Below are 26,628 nucleotides of genomic sequence, written 5' to 3' on the forward strand. Positions count from 1 at the left end.
TATTTTGTTTCATTTGATTACGGTACAATTTTGACATGGCCAAATAACACCCATTTCAGCAATTCCTATAGCGGCACTGCCATCCTGTGGTCAATTTAAGCATGACACCCTTTGGAAATTTAATTTTCTGGTTGCTATGCTTCCTCCTAAACGCAAGAGGGCAGTCTAAAAATGAGAAGTGTAGAAAAACTATGAGGACGTAAACGGAAATAAACTGAAGTTTACTTCAAAACAAAATGAGTATTTTGTTCCTATTTTTGTAAAACAGTTGACGTGGTGCGCAAAACTTATCCGATATTGTCTGTGCTTTCAAAATATATTTTATTATGTTTTTAGTGCTTTGTCGATGAGCGTACCTCTAAAATTCTTTTTTTTTTTCAAGAATAACCGGAAATTGTTTTTTGTAACTATAGCTTGATTGGTGACAGATGTGGCTAATACGGAAATAGTTGCAACGCTACGAAAAAAGGATTAATAGCCTAATTTTTTAAAACCGTATACATATTTACTGCTTTCCAAAATGTCTCGACAGTCCAACCGCACAACAGACAGCAAGAAGATGGTATGTGACTCTTTTTGAAGAATGATTCAAATGTTGCAACGTAGCTCGAACAATGCTAACCTAGCATGAAATGCATTCATCCACTGATTAACTTGTTACTTGTTTAACCCTCGCCCGTTTTCGTATTTTAGTTGTTTCAAATTAGACCATGAGAACGAATATGTTGCATGACTTTATTTCTTTGCAGAATTCTGAGTTATTCACACTGACCTACGGAGCTTTGGTCACACAACTATGCAAAGACTACGAAAATGATGAGGAGGTTAACAAACAACTGGACAAAATGTGAGTGCTAAAATCTGTCAAACGAGTGTGGTTTGTAAGTGTGTGTACAAGGTTGTTGTTTTTGTTTGTTTTTAAATATTTTTACAAAATGCACGTTTCAAACTACATCAGTCTTTTTTTTAACATTTCGAATGCACATTTATAAATGTTCAGGGTTTTACTTTTTTTTTTCTTGCACAATTTTCTGTATTAAAGTTTTTAAAGGAGTTACAGCATCTACTCTTTGAGATGTTTGTGATTAAGGGCTATCTAAATAAATCTGACTTGACTGCACTTAATGTGCAGCAACTTGCATTAAATTATGGGCGTTCTCGGTTTATGTTTCCTGACCTCAGATCAGTTTGTCAACATGGTTCAGTTGGCCAGTACAGGAGAGTCGGGACCTTGTAGAGAATTAAAATCTCCTGCCAAATGTTTGAACCCTCCATGTGTTCCGTCTTATTACAGAAAAATATCAGTTTGACGTCTTTTCTCCCCCCCTCCTCTCTTTCATAGGGGTTACAACATCGGAGTACGTCTCATCGAGGACTTCCTGGCACGCTCCAGCGTCGGCAGGTGTCAGGATTTCCGAGAAACTGCTGATGTCATCGCTAAGGTGATTGGACTCTTCCGGGCTAATCAGTGCGTGAAGGTCTTCCGAACAGAACCGATAAATCTGATTTAGGGGAAAGGCATCTTGATGAGGATGTAAAGCTTTTTACTTTTACACCCATACACAGTACTTTACAAAAATAATTGAATTTTTGCCTTCTTATTGACCTTCATATACGTATAGCGTACAGCTGGCCAGAACATAATCCTGTTTCCATTTCCTGTAAAACATGTTCACGGCTCACTTCCTTTTTCCTCCGTCATATTTTATGAAGGTTATCCTTCTCTTCGTGACCCCATAAAAAAAAAAATAGAGAACCGTGTGTGCAACTGCAACACTGCCATCTGTTTTGAATGAATTCACCGATTCGTGCCTTACTTTCTCATAACTAACTAGACCGCAATAGAGGCATGGCATGGATAAAACAAACATTGTTCAGATCATAAAAACTCCAAAATTAGTATTTTTCTGTATGGAAGAGAAGAAAGCACATGTGTGCATGTTTTAATGTTCCTGGCTTGTTCACCCAGGTGGCGTTTAAAACCTACCTAGGGGTCACCCCCAGCGTAACCAACTGGAGCCCGGCCGGAGACGAATTCTCGCTCATCTTGGAGAGCAACCCGCTGGTGGACTTTGTGGAGCTGCCCGATAACCACAACACGCTCATTTACTCCAACCTGTTGTGTGGTGTCCTCAGAGGAGCTCTGGAGATGGTAACTTCATGTCATGGAATAGAACAAATGTGTTGGATTAATCATGTCCAATGTCACTATTGGTCTGAAAATTAATTTACCACAAGAAATATCATTGATCTATCTATGTCAGCAAAAAGTCGCTTGAAATCTCAAATGTACATATGTTATTTAAAAAAAAAAAGGCTTAACATAACAAGAGTGACCTCATTTTTATTTTATGATTTATATTGAAACACCGCCATCTAAGGTGGAATTTGAGCCGCTGAAAATAGTATTTTAGTAAGTCTTGCTACTTTTACTAATAGTTGTGTTGTGTTGCCATTGTCTTGTGTTCATTGTGGTAAGAGTGAACTAAAATGTGATGACACTTTCCAACTTCCAGGTCCAGATGGCTGTGGATGTGAAATTTGTCCAGGACACCCTGAGGGGGGACAATGTGACAGAAATCCGTATGAAGTTTATCAAGAGGATTGAAGAGAACCTCCCCGCAGGAGACGATTGACAGACAAGTCGAAATTCTGCATCGTCAGCAACAGTTTTGTTTCCTGGAAAGCGAATTTGCAGACTGGAAGAGACAGTTGAGATTGACTCAAGACAACACTGATGTGTGACCCTGCTATGCTATGGATAAAAAAGTACGCTTACATTTTATCTTCAAGTGCAGGTTAAAGGGGGCTGGCTTTTCCCCCACTTTGAAACACAATGGAAAAAAAAAAGGTTTTATTTTGCTGTCATAAATCACTTATGACATAGTCACTTATGAAAATTGTATTATATGCCCCCCCTCTTTTTTTTTTTTTTTAAATGTCCATTTTCTGCCAGTTGTCTTGAATGTTAAATTAACCTACATGTTAATAAATGTCACAAATTTGATTTGTATGTTTTTTTTGCATCTTTTTCCTAAACACAAACAGCTCCAGTGCACCATTTTCATGTTGACCGGTCCTCAAAGTCCTGCAGCCAGCCGCCCTTCCAGAGGTAAACAATAACATGTGTGTATGCATATGTGTGTGTCCACTGGGAATAGTCTGCCTCACGGGCAACTGGTTCTGGTCCTGGTCGTCACACCTGTGAATGGCTTGACTGGAACAAGAAGTAATGGACAAACTTCCCATTTACATGCAGTGCACACCTTGTCAATAACTGCAAACAGATGGCTAGTCACACTCAAAAAAAGAAAAAGAAAGTGTTCATAAACATCTCACAGTAGGAGAAAAATATTTGGCTATGTTTGTCTTTTATTTGTAAAGTAACGCAAACAAATTGAGTTTTTTCTGTCAAAAACAACGTGTTCTCACAAAATTCGCCAGAGGGCGCTGTTTACATGATTTAGCTGCTTTAGCGATGATTCTTCACCGTCAAAAAAACAGAAATGGTCCACTTTGCATTTCTGCTCCTTGAAAACGATTCTGGCAGCTTCGAGTGCCATATTTGAAGGAGTTTAATAGTGGCCTGCCAGTGCACATAAATGTTAGGATACAATATCAGGTCTTGAATATGGAAAGTCAAAACTATTCATAGCGGGTGGCCGGTGCCAGTGTGTCGACTCACTGGCGCATCTCTCTCCTATCTGTGATAAAGTGAGCATCATCAGCATGATTTGTGATGTTATTTTTGTATTATTTCACTCCCCTCTTTTTTTTTTTTACGTTTTTAACCACCCAATGAGCCCCAGACATTTCCTATCCGACGTATTTTGTTTTTTGTCAATGTCAAAAGCAGGCCCATTTAGTGTTCTGAAATGGCCCACTTATATCTCCTTGTCCGTTACAAATCTGTTCATATTTTCCATAAAACTGATAAATAGTCCCGAAAAACTAGTAGCGAATGTCATAAGCCTGAGACAATGTGCTCCGGTTTGATTTGAAGCCAGCTGGATTTTTCCATGTGGTCTTTATGGGAAACAAATGGCGGAAAGCACACTGTGACAGTCAAGCCTGCTGTAGTCTGCTGTTGACCTAAACAAAAAAAACTCCAGGACTGCTATTTACTGCTCATTTGCATATTTGATAGACATGTATTGAATGTTACTGGCCAGGTCTTCACAGAACTTGAATGTTTAGTGGATTTCAGTCACTTGGAGTTCCGCAAGGTCTTTTTTTTTTAAAGTTTTTGGGATGGGGAACTGCTAAGCTGCCTTGGCCCTGCTTCCAATTTCCTCCAGCTCCTTTTGTTCTTGGTCTTCTCTCCTGGATGAAGATTTTTTTTGCCATGTTCCTTATGATACAAGTCTTGATCCTCTTTATATTCGTGCCCCATTTTCTCCGAATACTTTCCCCAACCTTGCTTTTCATCTTTTTTTCTTTTTTTTTGTTACTGAAACCGCAGCCGTTCAAGCTGGAATTTCATGTAACAGCCGCAGAAGTTTCCAGATTGGAAACACTTCACTTGAGGATGAAGTGAGTAGGCGAGAGCGAGGGGGAAAGAAAAAAAAAAAATCCAATGTGTAAGTTTACACCGGGCGACCTTGAGGGCAAACTGCACCTGTCCTCATTATTGCCGGGGCCCGTTCCTCGGAACGCAAGCTAATATTTACACGGCTTTCAGAGGCCGTAACGTGAACATTAATTCCAATTGAAAAGCAGGAATGCAAACGTTCTGCTTTGCCTCCAACTAAAATCCAACCAGGCCGCAGCTGCAGCAGGTTGGATGTCACCAATCATGAGTTGCAAGCTTGAAGTCAATGCGTGCCACCGCTTTGGGTGACAAACATGCTGCTAAATAATTTCATCCAGCCATTATTATACCATGTTTTTACCACTACTGAGAAAAATAAGAAAGCCATATTAATGTTTTTAATATCCATAATAGACTATGAAAATATTGTTTTCAGCCTTTGTATTTTTTCATACAGTCGCTCCTAACATATGTTTTCGTTCAACGCCGTTTGAACGGCACAGAAGAACTAACATCTTTTTTATTTTTTTCCTCAACAATCCACTTGACAGCAACCCGCAAGGTCTTATTTTATTCTAAATGTTGTTTTTGGATGATTGTTGTTACGAGTTGACAGCTAAATCCCGATTCAGCGTTGTGATGTTCCTAAAAAAATGTACATTCCTCGCCATTAATCCACGATTTTTATGTTTGCGTTTATCCTGTCAGATCCACCCACGATTCCTTTGATGACTTGGGTTTCATAACTTTGCATTCAACTCGGTTTGATCCAATTCACATTCGTCATTTTTCCGTTCACTTCTTGCCCTGCCGTTTGCGTGTATCACTGCAGAACAGACCTTTAATCAGGCTGTCATTACCAATTTAGATTTTGGCTTATCATCTGATAGCTTTCCCGAAAAATAAAACCAAAAAAATCCAAAGATATGAACCCGGAGGGAAGATTATTTTGCCAATTTGTTTAGAACTGCTTTTCTTTCTCATTGTGGTTCCTGGATGTTTTTCCAACTTTTAGATCATGTATCCCGTGAAATTTTACCTCCAAAGTCTGCGTTTCTCATCCACCCAAGCATAAGAGTTGAAATCAATTGAAAAATTGTACACACATATTTTCCCATGTCCTTGAACATTACATTTAATTTTTACATCCCCTTAGATGAGCTTTGCACATGCCTTTGGCACACGTGACCGAACACGGCACATATGCTTCACCTGTTAGCCTCCGTTCGACTCTCCATTCAGCACGGGATGTGTTGAAAGCTCACTTCACGGTCCTCGTAAAGAACAAACCTTTTTCCAATTAGCCTCCCGTGTCGTTTCGGTCAGGCTTGCATCGAGTGCCAATGTTCGCCAGACCGACACCCGCTGCTACTCGCTCCAGAAGAGAGAATAAAAGATGAGCCTGTCAAAGGCTGTGTAGCATTTTGTCAGGACTCCCACGGCGTAGGCAGACTGTCAACGTCCGCATCAGTCAAACGGCTTAAGGACACTCATATGGTTCCTATAAGAAGGGGGGGGGGCAGAATTTTTTTTAATGTCTGCACCGGGGCAGACAAAAGGATGCGTCATGTCAGCACCGTCATCTGTTATTTTCATTTTACAGCATGCTGATCGTCGCTAATAGTCCTTTTTTTGTCTCTTCTCTTGTAGTCTTTCCAGCTTCCAACATGTGTGTACTGTGCTCCATTAATCACGTTAGCCAGCAAGGGAGACAATATAATTATTTTTATAACCAGTGACACCATAATTGTATACCCAAAAGGCATTTTTTCCCCCTATAATACTCTACACATATGTATGTTGTGGAAGGCTCTGATTCAAGCTACTGTATATATATTTTTTTTGCTCAAGTTTTGAACTTTGGCTAAATTTAGTCCAGTGCGTCTTATCTATGGATTTTTTAAATTTTTATTACGAGTGTATAATTTGTGCATATTCTCTTACCTATAGTAATTAAACAATAAAACACCTGCGACTTATAGTCCAGTGCGGCTTATATGTAAGCAAAAAAAAATTCCCAGAATTTTAGCTGGTGCGGCTTATAGTCCAGAAATTACAGTAAATTATTTGAATTAGACAAAAACTCAAAATATGAAGGAGTGTCTTGGAAATATCTCAATGTACAGTGATCCCTCGCTACTTCGCGTTTCGTTTATCGCGGCTTCACTACATCGCGGATTTTTTTCCCAAATTAAAAAAACATTTAAAAGTCAAAACAAAACTTCTAAATTGAGGAAACGTGTCTAACTTTTAGGACAATGTAGTACTGCTCCAAATGTTTACGTTCCTTTAGAAGTCCGTTTTCGCGTGTTAGCACGATCGCGAATTAGCAGCTTTCCGCTAACTCGTTAGCCTACCCAGTACTTCTTGTTGTTGACCGTACTTTGCGGATTTCACTTATCGCAGGTGGTTTTTGGAAACAATTATCCGCGATAAAAAAAGGGACTACTGTATATACACGAATGCCAGTCCTATATGTCAGTGCGTTGAAATATCTCGACAAGCATAACATGAATTGCCATGAAATGGCAATGTGTACGTTGGACATTTATGCCCATCGCATGAATCATCCGGCCAAAAATACCGACTGCTCGTAAATGCCGCTTTTGAAGCTCCCCGGGGAATACTTTGCCATAACTCTGGAGCTAACGTACCTCCACGAGGTGAATATTTTCACAACTCTAGTTTTATGACAGCTACTGGGCTACGCTTAATATATTCCCCGTCAGTTCTTGTATCCAGTGTGTGTGTGTGTTTTGTCAAAGTGGTCATATTGCATGAGAAGAATTTCCCGGCACAGCACTAAACGAAAATGTCACTTGTTATAGAAACTCAAATTATGATCTCGTCTCAATTTATTCACATTTAGTTACATTGTACGTGCCTCGACTTATTTAGTTTAAATAATTGGCAATGGTTAGAAATATACATATGTAATATTTTAAACATAACAATGTGTGACTCTGCCGACTTAATTGGATTCAACTCGTTTGTGTGCCAAGAGTGCCACAAACGAAGGCCAACAGCTGTTTCCAAACGATTTTCAATTTTGAGCTTGAACATATTAAAGTCATAAATCAAATTTTGGACCAATTAGCTGATCTTGAATAATTTTTCAAGGATTACCTGATGCTATCTTATTCATTTGAGGATTGCTAACATTTTTTTTTCCATGTTAGGCCTCATTTTTGCTCGAGTGACCTTTCGAAATGTTGAACAGAGAACCTCTCTTAAAGCTAGATTTGATTAAAGCGGGTTGGGTGGGACATGTGGTAATGGTTGTTTTAATGAAAGGCAAAAATTAGGCCGCAGTCGAGTGGTCTTGGTCAGAGGCACTTAGCAATCCCGACGGCGACACCTCCACGAGGGCGGACCCACAAGCGGGCGCTCAAAGGGCGGACTGTTTACCGACACAACCCCCTCATTGACACCCACCTCCGGCGCTGCACGGTCTGGTTCAAGTTTACAATATCTAGGGGGGGGGGGCTTAAAAAACATGCCCTGTCACAACTGGGTTTTCCTCCCAAAAATAAAATGTCCCTGATTTGCGACAACACACCTGCCTGTAGTCGTTGACTAAGGTGGGAGCAAAGCGCTAACAGAATATTTATATTATGATGACATCATCAGGTAAGGTGATGGAGTGCTGTGTCATGCTTTATTTGCTTTTCCAGCGCTAAGCATATTAGAAGTCATAGCAGCTCCGGGAAAACATGTCAGGATAAGCCACTTTGATACACGACTGAAAAACATGAAATAATACAGTAACTGGAGAGAGAGAAAACATAATTGTAGCGAGCTGTTGTCAATCACCGCTTAGCTTGGCCACGCGCCGCTAACGTTACACGTCGGGGAATCCTGTACGTTCCAGACCCAAACGCCGAGGTGACGTTGTTCCAAAACGATGTCTCCATAGCAAGGACAACAAACGGGCCTATTATAAACCATAAGTCACGATCTTAAAATATCCCAGCTACCGAGACCACCCCACTTGACAAAATATTAAATGAGTGTAATTAATTTTGTATGTTTCGAACAAGCCTGACACTCGCGATAATTAGAAACACATTTATTGCAATCAAGCAGTAAGCGTAAAATACATTTGTGGGTCATATGATGGATGCTTGAATAGTCCCATTGTGACCCTGAGAACATTTTCAGCTCTTATATCATCACAATAAGAGTGTCGAGCGTTAAAGACGGAGCGTGACCGCCGCTATTTATAGCGATGTCGGGAAAAAAACAGAAGTGGAGACTAAGAGAATGATTGTAGTTGACGATGGTTAAGGAAAGAGTGACAACGGTTTCGGTGAACAGCAACTCTTTCATGAACATGTCTTTATAGATTTTAAAAAATGCACACTAAAATTAGAGTCACTCCTGGAAACTAACATCTCATATTTCCATATTCACTCATACTTGTAAACTGTATGACACTTTAAATAAAAATGAGACATATTAAATAAACAACCGTTGTAAATGGTAGAAGGGCTGTGGCACGTTCCGAATGACTTAAAAGCTCATTATACTTCCATAAATGGAGCATGTCAGAGCTAATTTTGGAAATGATGTCACCTTGGACATTGACAGACTCAGTGTACTCGTCTACAAATACATTGACTCCATTGAAATGAATTGAAATGCCGTTAATCCGTTCCTGTCACCCAAACAACACTTATTTTGTTTGTTGTTTTCAATTATTGTTTGCAAATTAAATCTTTTCAGACCAAGTGAAATTGAATGATGACACGTGACCTCCAAAACATTTGAATTCATTTCCAAGTACTTTTGAGAAGTCCCTGTGGCATGACTGACAATTGGATGTCCACCATTTTGCTCTCTGTTTTCATTCCAGGTCACTGAAAGATGGAGTTGGGAGGATGATCATTTCCTGGCACAGCTCGTGGATGAGGTCACCGTAGGAAAAGGAAGCGGAATGTACTTGCTTGACCTGTCAACTGGATATAGGAAATGTGAATCGTCATCTCGGAGCAAGCCAGCACAGGTCAGTCTGGGTCGTTTTCTTTTTCAGATGCAACTGGGACTTGGACAGTTCAGGTTTGAAGAACATTTTATTTTTGTATCTCTCAATATGATTAACCAAACCCTTGCTCTGGTACCAAGTTGAGAATTCTGACCCCCTTTGACCCCTTTTGGGTCTGGCTACACTTAATACATCTCATATCACATAATTGTACCCCTTGACCCTAAAATTCAAACTTCCAATCCTCCTTGAGGTCTAAGAGTGTAACTTTTGGACTAGCAGAACATACCGCTGTCGACGAACATGAACCTACCGCAAAAATTTCGCAAGGTCAGCAACTCATAAGGACCTTAATTATAAGCTCCAAACAAACTCAACGGCTAAACATTAGCTTGCGGTGACAAATTCCAGTCCGGTTCTGGTTCTGTTGACACGCTTATCATTGGCAGAAAAACAACTGGAGTATTTATGAAGTCAACGGCCGAGATCATTTGACGAGTGTAAGCAAACAAAAGTCGTCCTGCAAACAAACGCCGGTCCCGTAAACCCAAGCGGGCTTGAGGTGAAACCGGAGAAGAACATTACGCTGCGGTAGGCCTTGAGATAGCGACGAGCCGGCACTTCGGAAATGAAAACGGATCTTCCGAGACGCGGGATTTGGAATCGTCTAATAGAGGTGCCTCTATTTGTATGAAAGGGAAAACCGCAGGCAGAAAGTCATCTGTAAGTCATTCTTCAGCCGTTTCTCGGTAATCATCTTTTCAACACGCCGTTGCCATCATCGTCTCGCGCTCATGTTTTCAATTGCATCCCTTTTGGCTAATATTAAGAATTAGCTTCAAGCGCTTGTTGACACACAGCGCTCTTCAACACGGGTATGCTAACGCCTAGCAAGCGAGCGAGCCCACCCTTTTTGGTGAAGCTTTATTTCTCCCCGACTATTATTATGCTTGCGTATTTCAATCGGCGAGCGAGGGGCGGAGGAGGAAAGAGAGAGGAATGAAAAACACAAGGTCATTGAGAGAGATTTCTTTCTTTCACACAATGTGTTAGCGTAAGATATTCATTTCCTCTGCGATTCCTCCGCCTCCCTTCCAGCACTTTGTTTTTCTTCTCCATCAATGTCAGCGTTCGCTGGCCGAGGTGGTCCAGGTCGCATCGAGTCCACTGGATCCCGTTTCGATCTTGGAGCCGTCCCTCCCAATCGGCTTCCTCGACGGCGAGCCGCGCAGCTGCGCTAACTCGACCTTTGCGTCGCACTTCTCCGACGCCAAAGGCCATTAAGAGGCGCGTGTTTGACGTCCCGCCTTTATTTTGCAATTCAACTAAAGAGACAATTTTATTTCGCTAATTTGTGAGATTTAAAGCTTTGATTGACTGCGGAGCAACAAAGCCAGTCACATGATTCATCGACGTCATCTTAATAGTTTGATAACAAGCGAATAAAATGGCTGTAATTTTTCTCCAGTTCTGTTTCTCCTCACCTTTAAAGTTGATCCGCTTAGCCAGAACTAGTTTTTCAAACTGCACGGGTTTGTCTGTGAGTTATGAGACAGTCTCGTCATAAATCTGCAAAGCAAAAGCTAACAACAACGCGGTTGTATTTCTAAAGGCTAATTATTACAGCACATGGAAAGCGAATTTCTTCCATGTGGCAAGCAGAACGATTCAAAGTGCCACATGGTTCTTTTGTCGGTCCCCGCGCACAGAGAGTCCATTTTCATTTCAATCCTTAATGGGCTGATTTCATCAGTGCAGACAATCAGGAAAAGGAAGAGGATGTTTTGGAAATCCAGACCGATCCAAATGAGATCTACTTTCCCAAAGCGGATGGAACTTAATATGCCGATCCGAGGCCACACAAGTCAGTCAGGTGTTCGATTTATCGTTGTCCGGCGGGCTGGATTTCGATCAACCTGCTCTATTTTTATTTATTTTTTAAAGTGGGTCAATAGACGACAGAGTTGTGGCGGGTCAACTTGGCACATAACATCCTCAGCTTTTGACACTTCCTGGCAAGCTAGTCACATGACCTGACATCAGTTACTTCATTTTTAAAGTTTCTCAAAAACCATTCAAGTTGTATTCCTCACCAAATCTGAAAATATCTAGTGCAGTGGTTTTTCCATGTGTTGCTAATTACCCGACAATACGCAGAAGTAGCCAGCAGACCTCCAGCGCCAAGGAGAAACATTGTTAAGTATATTAGACTGTGAGGTTAAAGGTTTAACAAAATAAAAGCCACTCCACTGTCTTTTCTCGCTGTCCTTAAGCCAACGCTGGCTGCCTTGCAGACTTTCGGGTCATGTTTGCAGCTCTCCCTGGACTTTTACTTACTCGCCAAAAAACTAGTCGTGGCAAGAATAGAAGTACAGAAGTTGCCTCCCATGGTTGATGACGATCAAATTGGGGATATATATTCTTTTTTTCCCCGTAATCATACATCCTCAAGAGGGTGATGTACATCTTCATGAAAGTCAGAGTAGCAAGGTTTTAAGTCCTCCAGGGCTAATTCGGCAGCTTGGGTTACTTCAGCTCATTCTTCCCTCCTTTTTTTCCACATGCATAGGAAAACTAAGTCTGACTAAGAGGTGGGCCGCGGTGGATCGGGTCGGCCTTGGAAAAAAAAAAAACATGAGCGCCTTTGACACGTTTCCCCGCTTTCATCCCGGCATCTCCTTCTTAGATTGATTTACTATATGTAGCACTTTGATTTTAACTTGACCTTTCTTGATAGGTCGCCACACGAGCGCAATTAGACTCGATCACTTTGGCTTCATAGCTTGTAAAAACAAAAAATAATAATACACAATAGCGTCTTGTTTTATGTACTCAAACATTTTTTGACATGAAACATAAACGAGCCCAGCAATTCATTCAACTGTTCTCATCTGCAGGCCATCTCGGCTGCACAGATGTTCCCTCTCAGGGGGGATATCCAGGATTTGGGGATTGTTTTGAAGCGGCGGGCCAGTGACGCGCTCCAAAGCCTTTGGAGATTTCAGTGGCGGACTTAGACGGAGTCCATTCGCCCTGCTTGTTGAACTCCACAAAAGATGCTTAGCTGGCGCTGACAGCCGTTTTTAAGTGAGGCACAAAATGTGTATGCGTGTCCATTTTTTTTTTTTTTTTTTATTAAGACTAACCCACTTAACCTCTGACTTTTTGACGACCCGTTTGAGTCTTTGCTATATTTGCAATAAGGCCGCTCCCAGTAGTCAAATACAGATGCTGTGTCGTGGCCTTCTGTGTTTGATTTCATTTTTGAATCGGATAAAAATCCCGAGTTGACGGCTCGTTTTACACTCCGATTCATCTAATCCCAAACTGACAATTCGCAGCTTCCTTTTCAACATAACAGGAGGCCGAAAAATTTACATTTTGACTTGTGTTAAAGAAAATATCAGGATTATCAGTCGGAATCGTTTTTTGCTTTTTGTTGACTTTCACGCCTATTGGGGCATCTGGTTTCCTTTTTTAGGTTTGTTATCTAACTCGCAGCGCCCACTGCAGTCAAACGTACACAACTTGAGGATTTCAATGTGTTTCCATTTTGAAAGCACTCTGGAAAAATAAAGTCCCGGCCAAGTGTTATTTTCTTTCTAAGTACACTTGAGTGGGTGTTAAAACATGCAAACATGTTTTTCTTTATCTGTTGCGAGGACCATCGAAACCGCTTTAGATCGTAAAAACGGCATAAGGCGTCAACGGAGATCATCTCGTGATTTACTTGGGAAATCAAGCACCGTGAAAATAATTGAGTTGAAAGCTCAATTAAGACCATTCGGTCTTGCTTAATGCTTTCTGACTTCGGATTTACATGGCTGAAGTTGTTCTCCATTGTAGTCGAGCTCGACCAATCAGACGCGAGGATTAATTGGCTCAGGAACAATTCCATCATATGCAAAGTTAAACCAAATGTCAAACACCGTTGAGGTAAAGATGGTAATTAAGAGCAGATTTTTCGAAAATGTTATTCAAATGAAACGTCTAGACACAACAATGCCTCCGCAGCTGGGACCGGTGGTACCGAACACTAAAACCTTACATTTGATCCAAACAAGATGATTTCCCTTTTATTTCTGCGGTTCTGAAAATTTCCACTGCGTCGTCACCGAGCGTAACTCCGCTGTTTGAAAAGGATGAGGTCGGGATTCGCTGAGGTTTCAAATGGGAAACAGACCAGCGGGGGGGAATCTTCCAGGAGTGATTATGTGGGACGGCGAGGTCGGTAAAAACGGGACGTCTCGCCGCCTCTTGGGACTTGAATACTTTCTGCATTTTCATATTCAAATTATTTTTGTATCACACGGTGCCGAGCTGTTCTGGCAACACATCAAGAAACTGTAGGCGGACGCTTATTTTATTAAGAGTGAGAATATGATCCCTGCGATTTTCTATCAATTGTCATAATGACTTATTTGCTTACGCAGCGATTCCTGGCATAGCTTCATTTCTGGCACATGCTAATGTAGCGTCCTGCTTTATGCTGGTGGTCCTTCAGAGTTCTCCTTTTTTATTTACTTTTGGCCAGTAATCGTCTGCGTGCATAGAGGTCAACTATTCCTATTAGTTGAAAATTATTCCTACTTGGTGTGATGACTTCAAGATGCTACCTGTTTATCAGACAGCAAAAATAAATGAAAGAATGATGGAATTTTTTTTTTTTTTTTTTTTGACTTCGGCTCACAGGATACAGCAGGTTGGCTTTTTTCGGTGGCATGGAGTCGTAATGTGAACCGCGTGTGCCATTACTGCTTCTTCCTCCTGATTTCATCGACATTCCTTCCCGCTTTCATTTCGCAAGCCGCTTTATGGAATATTTCCTTCGTCTTGCGTTTGATCATAATATCCGAATGATTCTTCACCTTTGTGAGCTTGAACTTGGATGTGTATAAAGTTTGTCGCTTATTCCTCGTGTCGGCTGATGTGCGGCACATCTGCATCCCAGCTGAGCGTTCCCCGAGGCGAAGTCTGCGCTCTTTGCTTTTCAACATCGTGTGTGCGGAGGTGTGCATGCGTTTATGTCCGCCAGCTACGATAAAACAAATGTGAAGAGTGATTGGGGAAAAAAAAAATGAATGGATGTCTTTGACAGGGGTGTCAAACTGTGGTTGGCGGGCCAAATGTGGCCCAATCAAATCGCGTGACGGACGTGAGATGGCCTTGTGCTTTGATTTCCTCGACTGAGTCCCTCCTTTGAGCATGTCCATGCATGCTTCATTGATGGCGGCGGTGAAGCTAGCGACCTTTTTTTAGCATCGTTTTACAGTCTTGTAAAGACGAGACCACCCATGTTCCACTCGGCGTAAAAACTGAGAATGAGAAATACATTTTTCTTATATGTTCACCTCAAGGTTCTGTTTATTGACTCAATTACAGCGAGTACAAGGCGTCTATATGAAGCAAGGCCTTGATTGTACAAGAGAGCTTTATTTACAAATGCGTGTTTAGCGTTTGAGCGACGTTAGCCGTCGACCGAGAAGAAGGATGCTTCTTTAAAGTGGGCGATGGCGCCGAGCGAGGTGTTTATTTGAGTGGAGGCCACGTTTTAAGATCTACTCTTTGCACCTTTTGATGCTATTAAAACAACCTCGGGAGAGAGAATAAAAGCACTCAGCCGAGAAATAACCGATGGATTGACTAGCGTCGAGCATTTGGCTCTATTTGGCGAAACGATGGTAAAAAATAATAAATAATCAAGGTCGCAACCCCAAAGCTTCACAGGACAAACCACTGATGCACATCTTGGAAGCATTTAAATAGGAAGCTGGGAAGATTTATTTCTCGACATCACTTTCTGCTACGCCCGCGCCTTTGAGTCTTTATCTCCTTGAGCATCTTTTCCAAAAGTAATTTATGAAAGACTATAATTTTAACAAGATGGTTCTGAGAACAGTAAAAAAAAAATTCTCATCCCATTACTATGGGATTAAATCATTTAAATGTGTTTTCGCCATCAGTGGTCAAATTTATTGATGTCTACTTGAAACTTGTAATTTACAGTAAATGTTCATTAAATTGAATCCAGTCGAGTTCACACCGTTATATGTCTCCGGCCACCAACAGTATCTTTTCCTCAGTGTTGTTTTGAAAAATAAAAAGTACATTCTACTATCTGGGCTTTAGTGCAGACAGGATATTATGATAGGCATACTTTCCCCAAACAGGAAACATTTAAAGGCGAGTAACAATGTGGTTTGTTGTGGATCTGGTTTGTTTAGACCACAGACGCCCCCCTTCATGACCCCCATCGTGATTGTATGCAAATTCGTGTTTTATTCAAGTGATGAAAAGGAATTAGTGTCCATCTGATTTTTGTCGAGGCTTATCAGACCAAGTTGTTGTGTCAAGTCCATGTTGTGTTATCACGCAGGAAGTGGAAAGCAGAAATAAATGGCTGCAAGCTTACCAATGCAGTCCAGTTGCGATCAATTTATTGCCCACCGAGAGAAGTGACCTATTTATAGACCTCATCCATCATCTATTTCAAAATTGGCCTGAATTCTTCAAAAACTATTTTTATAGTATAGTGTTGCAGGAAGACACTTTTACTGTGAAGGTTCTTCCATACTTGGAATGAATTTAAATCACAAGAAGGCAATATCAACACACCCCCAAAAAATCTAAGGACTTCAAATCAAATGTTTACAAACTGGTTTTGTAAATACATTTCTGCGGATGAAACAAAAACGACAGCGCAAGGGAGGAGAAGTATAGATTGCTTCTGCTGCAACCTTTTGAGGAAAAAAAATAAAAATAAGGAGGAGATAGAAAATGAAAGGGTGGGTGACTGAGAAAATTAAAGGAAAATAAATGGGAGGGTTAAGGGGGGTGGAAAAAGTGAAGATGACTGGAGCCGGAGGGAGTGACCGCCAGGCTCGCTTGAGATGGAGTGAGGAACACGCCGATATGTTGAAAACCTCACAATTGACGGTGTTTGATTTCCCAAGTAATTACCATTCCTCAGCCTCGGCACATTCCCAATCTGGGCCTATCTTATATCCACGCCGCATTCCCTAAATGATTAGCTGGACCGCTGTTTTTCCAGAAAAAAAACCAAAATGGCGCTTATTCGAGCCAACAGCAGCTCCGCTCAACAGCGTGAAAAGAACTGGCGTCAATGACCGTGTTTTTTTTTTTTTTTTTTTTAGTTTGAGAAACATAAGCGGGCATCCAAGTGAGCTATGACTTAAACCCGGAGGTGTGTGCCGCACGTCGTATTTCTCCATCCCAACTTGGCGTGGGAGAGATTCGAAACCGCCCCGCATGCGGCCGAGCGCATCAGCGGGACCTCGCTCGCACTCTGGAGGTCCGAAGTCCCGCTGCGATTCCGTCAGTCCGCTCATCAATCACTGTCGGAGGCGTCCCTGAAGTTTGCAGCGTAATAAAATCGCACTCATATTTTCCGATATTTTCGCAAGGGCGGCGTGTGAATGAGCCTTAAAGACATGCGGGAGCTATTGCACATAGCCGCTCCTGTCGCAAGCCCCTCCCTTCCCCTATTTTCATCAATATGCTTAATTATGACAATGAATTCCTAAACAAATAGTCCATTGGAAAATAATGGCTGAAAAGCTTTTTTTTTCTTTAAATGGAAATAACGGATTACTTTATTAGCATCTGACTCAAAGAGATTGTATGTATTTATTTGACTTGATGGAATAACGGAATGTTCAAGAGGCCCTGTTGAACCCGGGTTCTCGTATGAATGAGCAATGGCGGCTGCATAAAAGACAAGAGCTTGCTTCACTTGGAAATCTCTCGGGCATATCATCAACATTTTTTGTTCTTCCACAGACGGTGGATGTTTATAGAAGTGACATTTGTGTATTTGCCGAAGGATAAGGGGATGAATTGAGGCAAAACAGAGGAGGGGGGAAATAAATGTGTGAAAACAAACAGATGCAAGGATGAATATAAAATACATTTTCTCTCGCTCTCTTCCAAGGCCCATCTTTTATGACTTTTGAATAATGGCTGTTCCAACCTTGGTAAAGCCATTATTTGCTCTTTTTTTTTTTTTTTTCCACCTCCTCTGTGGGAGCGAGAATAAATATGACGCATTTCTCTGTTCCAAACCGGTGTCCCAAAATATTTCTTAGCGTTGCGCTTTTTTGGAAACGTTTACGTTTCATCAATACATTTGCCCAGGAGACGGCTGACTTTGCAAAAATTTCCCTCCGATGCTAATAAACATCTCACGTTTGTGCGTTCCATTTGAACATTCATGAGGAATGTTCTAGTTTTTCTTTTTTTTTATTTATGTTCCAATGTGACCTGAACTGACGACTCTTTGGGTTATAAATCAAGTTGAAAATGTGTTGGACCAGACGTCATGGAAACGTCTACGAGTTGTGAAAGCAACAGGCGGCGTATTCGACATTGTTAAGCGTATGGCCAGACCACAGGGGGATACTGGGAGAATAATACACTTCCCTGGGCCAGCATTCATCTGTTTTCATTTTTTCCCGATAAATATTGGCCTTTTCTAAACTGGCCTTTTCCTTCCCTTGTGACTTGTAGCAAGAAACTCAAATGGGAGACAGTATTTGAACTTCCAGGTTGAATCGAGGTCAAAGGTCATGTCTGATCCACCTCCCGACAATGCATCTCGAGGAAGAAAATATTCTTGACCACAAATTCTGATTGAACCACTCTGCTTAGAAAATATTTTGGGCCGTTTTAATCAAAATTAGCTTCTTGATGCTTATGGAAAAAAAAAAAAAAGACAAAGAGCAAAGTATCAAATTCTGCTGACGTCGGGTGTCCGCATGGACGAAGCGAAACAAGGCAAATATTCAACGGTTAGGGTTTATAGGCCACAAACCTCAAATAAAGAGAATAAAAATATCCACATCGCTCCGGAATGACCTAATTCCTTATATGGTGTTTCCTGAGCGGGAAGTTAGCGGAGGCATTTTTGTTCCACCAATGAGCTACTTTGATACGGAGTCATGTCTCTGCGATTTATTTTTTGGATTTAATTGACGCAAGTATTTACATCGACTTGATGTCTTCATTCGACGTAGCGCTGCGGTGGGGCGCTCCTTGCTATGTGGACTAAGTGTGTTGCCGCATACTGCTGTGCTAATTTCCTCATGCGTGAGGTCTCGCCAGATGAAGTGCTACATGTGGCCGCGGTTACAAGTAGATTGTTTTCAAAAAAAAAAAAAAAAATCTTCACACCCCCAGTCTCGCCTTGCCTTGTCACCACCGCGAGCGAGAAACAAATGGAGTCTAATGGCATTCTTGGCATAGTTGCTCGCATAGAGACGCCCGTTTCCTTCTTTCGTAGATCTGGGTGGTGTGGCCCAGGCAGTCTGGAATTTTTGGGCCGGGAGATCCGATCAGCTTTGATTTATCAGGATGTACTTTCTGGAAAGGTGTTTGCACGCTCAGAAGTGCGTCGAAAGTATCAGTTGGAAAGCGGAGATTTGTGATTTTTACATTTGAAGCTCAAGTTACTTTTATGGATGAGTAGAGTTGGAAATGGATGGAAATATTCAGTCTTTTTTTTTCTGTAGTTCATGTCTAGTTTTTTATCTGTTGCTAAAAACAGAGTCATCGGTGTTGATGGCGACGATTAGTCCTTAGGCGTCATGAGTTTTTTTTTTTTTAACCTTTTGAGAATTTATGTGTTATTTAAAAAAAAAAAAAATAGATTTTGGAAAAAAGTGGCTGGAGAAAACGATGCTGAATGCGCTTGAACAGATTCCCCATTGAAGGCTAAGTTGGGCGGGGCTGCTGAGTCAAGGCGGCCATGTTCACCTGCGCTGGTTTGCTTCCACACACACACACACACACACACACACACACACACACACACACACACACACACACACACACACACACCATCTTTACTTCTAATCTCAACAAGGTGTTCACCCGCCCCTGAAAACATAAACTGATCTGGCAAAGTTTATCAAAATAAAGAGTGAGCTGGTTTTTGCTCAGGACTGGAGCCACTCTTGACACACCTGTTTTTTTTTTTTTTTTTTTTTTTTTTTTTTTTTAAATGGCCCTCTGGAGCCTTTTAGTATGTTGGGCTGCTTTTTGTAACATTTGGTTCTAATCTCCGTTTATTCAATGTTGCACGTATTCCCTTGTGATCCCATTTTTACCACAACATCACTTTTTCGCTCATTTTTTTTTTTCCATTTGGAAACAAAAAACGATGAACACCTCTTGAGTCAGCCTAAAAAATGCCTCGCATTCCATGCCGATTCTCCGCTGTGGGTCTGCTCAAATTAGAAACGTCTTTCTCCACAGGTATCAAATCCTGAACGTGAAAAAAAAAAAAAATGCTAGCAAGATTTAAACGTAGCCTCACCCGCTAGCCTCATACCTGCCTTAAAACGTTTGCGAGTTCCCAGGACTTGTATGAGCGCTGCGGTTCCCGTGAGACTCCAATCTTTCTAATGAGAGAACCTTTCAGGCTAGACGTTGTGGGCTCTGGCTCAAGTCTCCAGCCCATGCTGTTCCCACCACAAAGAAACATGCCAAGTTATTCACTCAGACATCCCTGGCCAAAATGTCTCCAGTCTTAAACTTTACTTTCTGTCCATCGCTGTCTTCCACTTTGCTACTACTTTATTCACTTCTTCCAGATTGATTATGAGCCAAATATTTGATGCAACAAGGAGATACATCTCAAAATGTAAATGGTCGAATCGTGCAAGGTTTGATATTTCATGATCTATTTCCAGATTGTTTTACGCTGCTTTGGCCCTCAAGATTGTTGTCTTGACTGTGGAGATGGAGTACTTTAATACTCGACATAACTTTATTGAAATATTAATCTTTGGGATAGATGGCTGGATGGAACAAGCCGCAATGATAATACACATAAACCTTTTACGAGACGTGTTTCTTTTGAAATTTATAAGAAATTGCCTTTGTATGATTATATAGCTTAGCAACATGACCTGTTGTCCCGTTTCACCATTTTTATAACTTTCACGTTTGTCTGTTCGTTGTTAGGGCTGCAAAATAAAAAAAAATAAGAAAAAAATAAAAAAGTAAGATATCAATATCTAAATGAAATATAATTATTTTAAGGACTACAATAAAATAAAATAGATTAAAACAAAATAAATAAAATAAATTAATTAATAAAATAAAATAAATACAAACTGAAAAATTAAATAAATCTATTCAGTAAGATATAGATACCTAAATGAAATATATTTTTCTACTTTAACCATACGCTGCTCTAAGCTCATAACTCATACCAACGTGTAATGGCGGCATGCAATTAAAGGTATTTACGAGAAACGCAACAAACCAACAGACATATTTGGACTTATACTACGTGCGAAATGACTTCCATAAATCTTGATGGGTATAAATTTGGCCAACGCTGCGGGCAAATACGTCTTCCAGGAGCATTGCTGTGCTTGGCGTGTCGGTTGAGTGACGGTGTTTGCTTAGCATGTGATAGCTCGGGCTAAGCGGCAGAGAGGAAATAGCACCAGCAAAAGGGTGGCCGGTTGTGAAGGAGGTGCTCCATCTGTGCAAACAGCACCAAGCGAAGCCAGTCATTTATTACCTCTGGTCAACAGTGAAAACTTGAGGCCCCGACACAAAACAGGAGGCGGCTCGCCAGCTCCGTTTGGGCCAAGTCGGAATGTAAGGTGCAGACTTATTTGTGGATTTGGAGGTGCCGTCTCTTCTACCATAGCAACAATTTTCCCTCTTTCATGTGCGCTCGTCTCTCTCCTTAGCAGAGCTCTTAAATTTTGCGAGAGAAGGCTCAATGACTCTTTTCTTTTCTTTCCCTCCTTTTTTTTTTTGCTTTCAAGAATGTCTGCAATGCTTCCCAGGAATCCCGCCTTGTTGACTTTGGTTTGGGATAAAAGGTACGGGTCTCCTCTGTTCTCCCGGCTGATCCGAAAGGTGATTAGGCCGGCCTCAACGTGAGCCCGTGCATAACCCCGCACGCTGGCCCAGACAGATTACTCCACGTTCCTGTGTGCTCCCGTTCGTTCGGCAGGGAAAAACAGATAGCTTGCTTCTAGAAAAATCAAAAAAGGTCAAAGGTCAACTGTCACTTTGGGACTTGACGGATGGCCGCTACTGAATGGATGGAAGTTCAGGGCAATATTCTGTCATGTTGTAATCAGCTCTTAAATCAAAACCTTAAAATGAGCCCCGAAACACTCCCAAGTGCTAAAAATGTCACTTTTCCCATTGTTTCAAGAAATTAGTGGTGTTTTCAAACGATAAAATTTTGGGAGACGCGCCCGCCTCGGTAGGATCAACAAGCTTGTGACGGAGTGCCAGAGACAGGAATGGGAAGTCTGGAAGGATTGCATGTTGGCTTCTTCTAATGTTGCTTTTGGTCCATTTATTGGCAGACGCAATCTAAGATGACAACAGTTTGAGCCATAATAATGGTTTGCTTGCAGGCTGGATTGAGTCGTCAAGAATGGTTTGACCTTCATAGTTGTCCTTTTCCCTCAACGTTTTAATTACCATCACCTCTCCTGCCTATTAATGTATCAGGAAGTGGGGAGAAATACTGAGTTTTCACACTTACCATGCATGCTTGAGAGAAATCTTGATTGGCTTCTAGGGTCCAACAATAATATTGTGTTTAATCTAGATATCATTACATGCAGAAAAGCATGCAGGATTCAAGGTCACCATTGTGTTGCTCAAGCAGTTTTTCAGTGGTCTTATGATTGGCTGTTTCCTTTGGAAAACCCAACCCAGGAGAGTTCACGACATTATTAAAGTCATTAATTCAACTGTTTTGTTATTTTATGATCAATTTAAATGAAAAACAGAACAAAATTATTTTATAAGAAATAATTTAATTTAATAATAGTAATATTATTCAAATTAAAATTTGAAAATAAATTAGAAAATAAAATTAGAAAATAGAATTAAAATAAGAAAAGAAATTAAAATTATGGAATAAAATAAGAAACGTTTTATTTAATTTAATAATAGTAATAATATTACAATTATAAAATTAAATTAAATTAAAATATAAAATAAGATTAAATTACATTTTTAGATGTAATAGTGTCGAATAAATTTGAAGGCATTTTTGTGTGTTTTGGGGATTATGACATCAAGTACTCGCAACAGGGCTCAGCCCCCCCTACCCCGGAATAGATTAATTTTTATCGCGAAGGGTAAGAACTCCAAGCATCAAATGCATCTTATTAAATCATCCCAAATATTGACATTAAAAATGTTAGCCAAAGAGTAGATTTTTTTTTTCCACAGCTGATGCAAATATATCAAAGTGCATCAAATATCTCGATTTATTTTGGAGCCCAGTCTGCACTGTTTTCATTTGCTCATATTTAAATGTTCAGGCACGTGAGGTGCCTCCAAGCCGTGTTTATTTGCATGGAGCGAGATCCCGACGCGAGTGGTCGCTGGAGACTCGTGTTGAAACATCCGTGCCAGCTGTGAACACACGTACTTTAAAACGATCCCTTTTTGGGTCACATCACTCAGGACTCGTGTTCGAGATGTCGTAAAAGGTTACAAAACTAATATAGAGAGGAAAGAGAAGAAGAAGGTCGGATATGGAGCTCACAGCGTGCCATGCCATGCGATGGAGCCCGACCCATCGTTTATGATTTCTGCATTACAGGCACCGGGTGCCAAAAATTCCCTCCATGGAAGGAATGTCCTCCTAACCAGCTCCATGTGAAGTGTTTAAAAGCGGACCACAGCCCCGCTGGTTGGGTTGAGGGCTCAACCTTAAACACACACACACGAAATACGGAGCCGATGACGAGCGAGAGGAGAATGTGAGAGATGTCGTGATTGGAGATTAAGAAGAAACAAAGATCTGGAATTTTAGATTAGAAGAACTGTGCTCGTCCTTGGATTCAAGGAACAAGGGCAAACGTTTCCAGATCGGTTCCGAACTCCATTTGCCGGACTGGTATCATCAGACACCAGATGGAGACGTTGTGAAAAAACGAGATCAGATTCCCAGATAAAATCAATTGCAGTTAAGTACAAAGCGGTTCCCTCATCTAAGATTCAAGAACCTAGCTTTCATTTTTGAAAGATTAAAGACGAAGCCATTAAAATCATTTGGATGGATGACTAATGACGAATGGTTCCCAACCTTTTCCAATGTGTCTGGTAATCCCCTGTTGTTTATTTTCTCATCATTTTCAAATCCCAAGACCGCCCGCCCTTTTTACGTCTTTCCTGAACACACGCTCGCTCGCTCCCACACCTGCGCAGCTGACAGAAAAATTCTGACCTTGTCCTATACGAGCTCCTGGCCGTCGCTCCAACAATAATGTTTATACGTCTGTCTCAGGAAAGAAAAGACACGCCTGCTGCTCGCGGCTAGTCAAAGCAGGAAATCTACATGTCCCGAGCCGGCATCTCGTGAAGATAAACACCCGAGAGTGTACAAAACAGGGACAGGCCAGAGCAGCGGGCGTTTGGAATCCAAGAAGGCGCTAATTGGTAAAAGTCAGTCGCCGTGTTGTCGGACGACAACTTGGAAAAATCGCATTCGACGTGTAAAGAATGGAGAAATACCAAACGAAATGTGCTGAAATTTTTCTCGCACCTCGTATTCCGTCATTTCCCACCATAGAAATAAAATCAAACGTTTTATTTCAAAGCACCACATTGCTACATCTCAATTTATTCTCTTTGGCCCTTGGTCGTTTCTCGTAAAGCTGATGTTGGAGCACATCTGTCTCTCCATCCATGCAAGTTATGCCCGTTATCTGAATCAGGTTTTGACGGCGTTCTAGGACTCGACGCCTCCTTGGGTGGTCCTCCGCGGCAGTTTGGATGCTACGTGTTAGCGAAGAAAAGCTAAAGGCCCGCTGTCTGTTTTCATTCACATAGAAAAAGAAAACACAGAAGGGTGAAATCTTTTAGCTAGCATCGTAGCGTCATGCTATTTAAATCGAATCACTAAAAAACGGCCTTTTATATCCAGATCGATTTGGTGAAGTGATGACATTTTCATTCTGGGACAGAACATCGAGTACTTTTGAGTTATTTTATCATGACGTACATAATCTTGAAACTTAAGAAGAGTTCAAACAATACTTGTGCCTTTGGGTGGAGAAACTCAAATGCCATCTTAGTTCGGTCTTTTCTGTCGTGAAGAAACAAGTGGAGGTCATTCATTAAAAACCGAAGTGATCGATGAAACTCATACGCAAAACGTTTTACGGCACCCTCGTCCAACAAGGTCACTTTGTTCCCGCTTTGTACGCCCGGCGTGATCAAGGCGGTAAAATGATCCCGTCTGACAGTTGAGAATTCAGAAATGGTTCTGACTGAGTCTCGGGTTTTGTGTTCTTGAAACGTTTGCACATGGCGCGTTGGAAATTCAAAGCGGCTCACGTGACGATTTGGAGGTGACGCCGGCGTGATTTCTTACTTTGCTGATGGTGGGTGGCGGAAACAGCTGTTTAGGGAGGAGGTTCCTGCGAGCATCAAGGTCAGGGTGCGTCATAAATCGGAAGCCGACCCCGCGTGTGTGTGTGCGTGTGTGTGTGCGGTCGGTCGTGTCACTTTAAAGACACAAGACAAGAGGTCAACACGAGGTCAAGTGGCCAAATGTTTGTTGTAACAGACTTGTACAAAAAGTAAGAGGACGGCGGTGAGGCCTTCACAAAGGCCTATGGGAACGTTTCTTAGTGAGGGGGTCAAAGGTCAAGGGAAAAGATTGCAGACACAGCTCAGTCTCTCTTGAAATTTCACGTCAGAATTAGATGAGGCCATCTTGCAGATTAAATGTAACATTTGTAAATGTGTTTTGGGTGAGTTGATCCCACAATATGGAACGTTTGTCGCCCCCTTGTGGTAGTTGGAGAACTTTCAAATGTTTGTATGCTTTCAACTTGGGCATGTCTGCCTACTGCATATCTTGCATCACCGACTCCTGTTTTGCGTTCTCCTTTTGTAATCTTTCCCTTCAACACTGAGGTGCTTGTTTGAGTTGCTGCTTGCTTTTTTTTTTTTTTGGGTCAGTCTTGCTCACAGCTGCTTCAGCCTACGCGATTGCTTTTCTGCTAAACTAATCATTGCTTGTTTGCATAAAACACATCTTGAGCCCGGGGCATGGGAAATCTGGACTGTGTGAACGGCAGACAGATTTGTCTTATGTTCAATCAGTTGAATTTGTCTCAACTTGTTTGGGCTGCAATTGTCTTTTCCTCACTGATATCAATTAAGTCAATTGCTGGGGAAATTACACTTGAACAATCTGTTTGTGTTTTTGGAAATCATAATGTGATTTTATAGGGCTAAAAAGCGAAGTGTGGGGAGTCTCTGTTACTGACATTCATGTGACTTTTCGCCACAAAAATTCAATTTCTACTTCCAAAGCTAAATCCAGCTGCCTCCAATCTGTATCCATATTATATCTTATTCACTTTCCTAAATAGCCACGCTAGCACTAGCGCAGTGCCAGCTGAGCATAATGGCAGAATCCCAAAACCCTCACTAAAGAATTTCCTTGGACAAGTTTGGTTTGAAAGCTCTTAATTTTTATCCAGCACATAAAATCACATTCCCAATGGCGTGCCATGGCTTTTTCAATGCAACATTCCTTCGTTCTCATGCTGCCTGTCCACCAGACAGACATCTTTGACTACACCATCATCCTCTTCCACACGATAATTCCTTTCCTCTTTTGTGCACGTGTGAATGCCTGGCATTCCTTTGAGAGGCTACAACAAAGGTGAACCGCATCACCTGAGTAAAAATGGCTCTTTTCAATCCATGCTGGTGGGAAACTACCGACGTATAAAAGGCCCGAGAGAAAAGAGCGAACGCCCGCTGTCCTCATGTGAACTTTAACCTTCCAAAAGGTTGAATTTAATTCGAGACCCAGTTGCATTCAAAGTAGGCCCTGAGTTATCTGGGCTTAGATTAAAACGTATTATACCAATTATCAACATACAATCCTTTCCTCAGAGTGAGATTAATTTAAACGAGTTTGACCCTAACGTGATTTGGAATCAATCTCACAAGCCGTCTTTCAACACACGCCAAGCATTCACCCCGAAAAGTTTGAACACACACCCCTTTGACGAGAACAGACTCACCCCCCCCCCCCAAATTTGAAAACATAGCCGGTCTATGTTTGGTGGGTGTG

General features: G+C 41.4%; 2 protein-coding genes across 2 annotated transcripts in view; both read left to right on the forward strand.

Moving 5' to 3' along the window:
• Positions 1 to 388: 388 nt before the first annotated feature.
• On the forward strand, positions 389 to 3,007 carry trappc3 (trafficking protein particle complex subunit 3). The gene is made up of 5 exons (XM_049751610.2): positions 389 to 562; positions 750 to 847; positions 1,343 to 1,442; positions 1,970 to 2,152; positions 2,517 to 3,007. The coding sequence occupies exons 1-5, from the start codon at positions 521 to 523 to the stop codon at positions 2,634 to 2,636; spliced, it is 543 nt and encodes a 180-aa protein (XP_049607567.1). The 5' UTR covers positions 389 to 520; the 3' UTR covers positions 2,637 to 3,007.
• A 35-nt stretch (positions 3,008 to 3,042) lies between these two features.
• col8a2 (collagen, type VIII, alpha 2) overlaps positions 3,043 to 26,628 on the forward strand; it is a 39,607-nt gene continuing 16,021 nt past the window's right edge. Inside the window, exons 1-2 of the mRNA XM_049751415.1 lie at positions 3,043 to 3,112; positions 9,387 to 9,536. The gene's annotated coding sequence lies outside the window, so the exon portion shown is untranslated. The remainder of the gene's footprint in view (positions 3,113 to 9,386; positions 9,537 to 26,628) is intronic.

This window comes from Syngnathus scovelli, chromosome 19 (genome assembly GCF_024217435.2).
Source record: "Syngnathus scovelli strain Florida chromosome 19, RoL_Ssco_1.2, whole genome shotgun sequence".
Taxonomy (NCBI): Eukaryota; Metazoa; Chordata; class Actinopteri; order Syngnathiformes; family Syngnathidae; genus Syngnathus; species Syngnathus scovelli.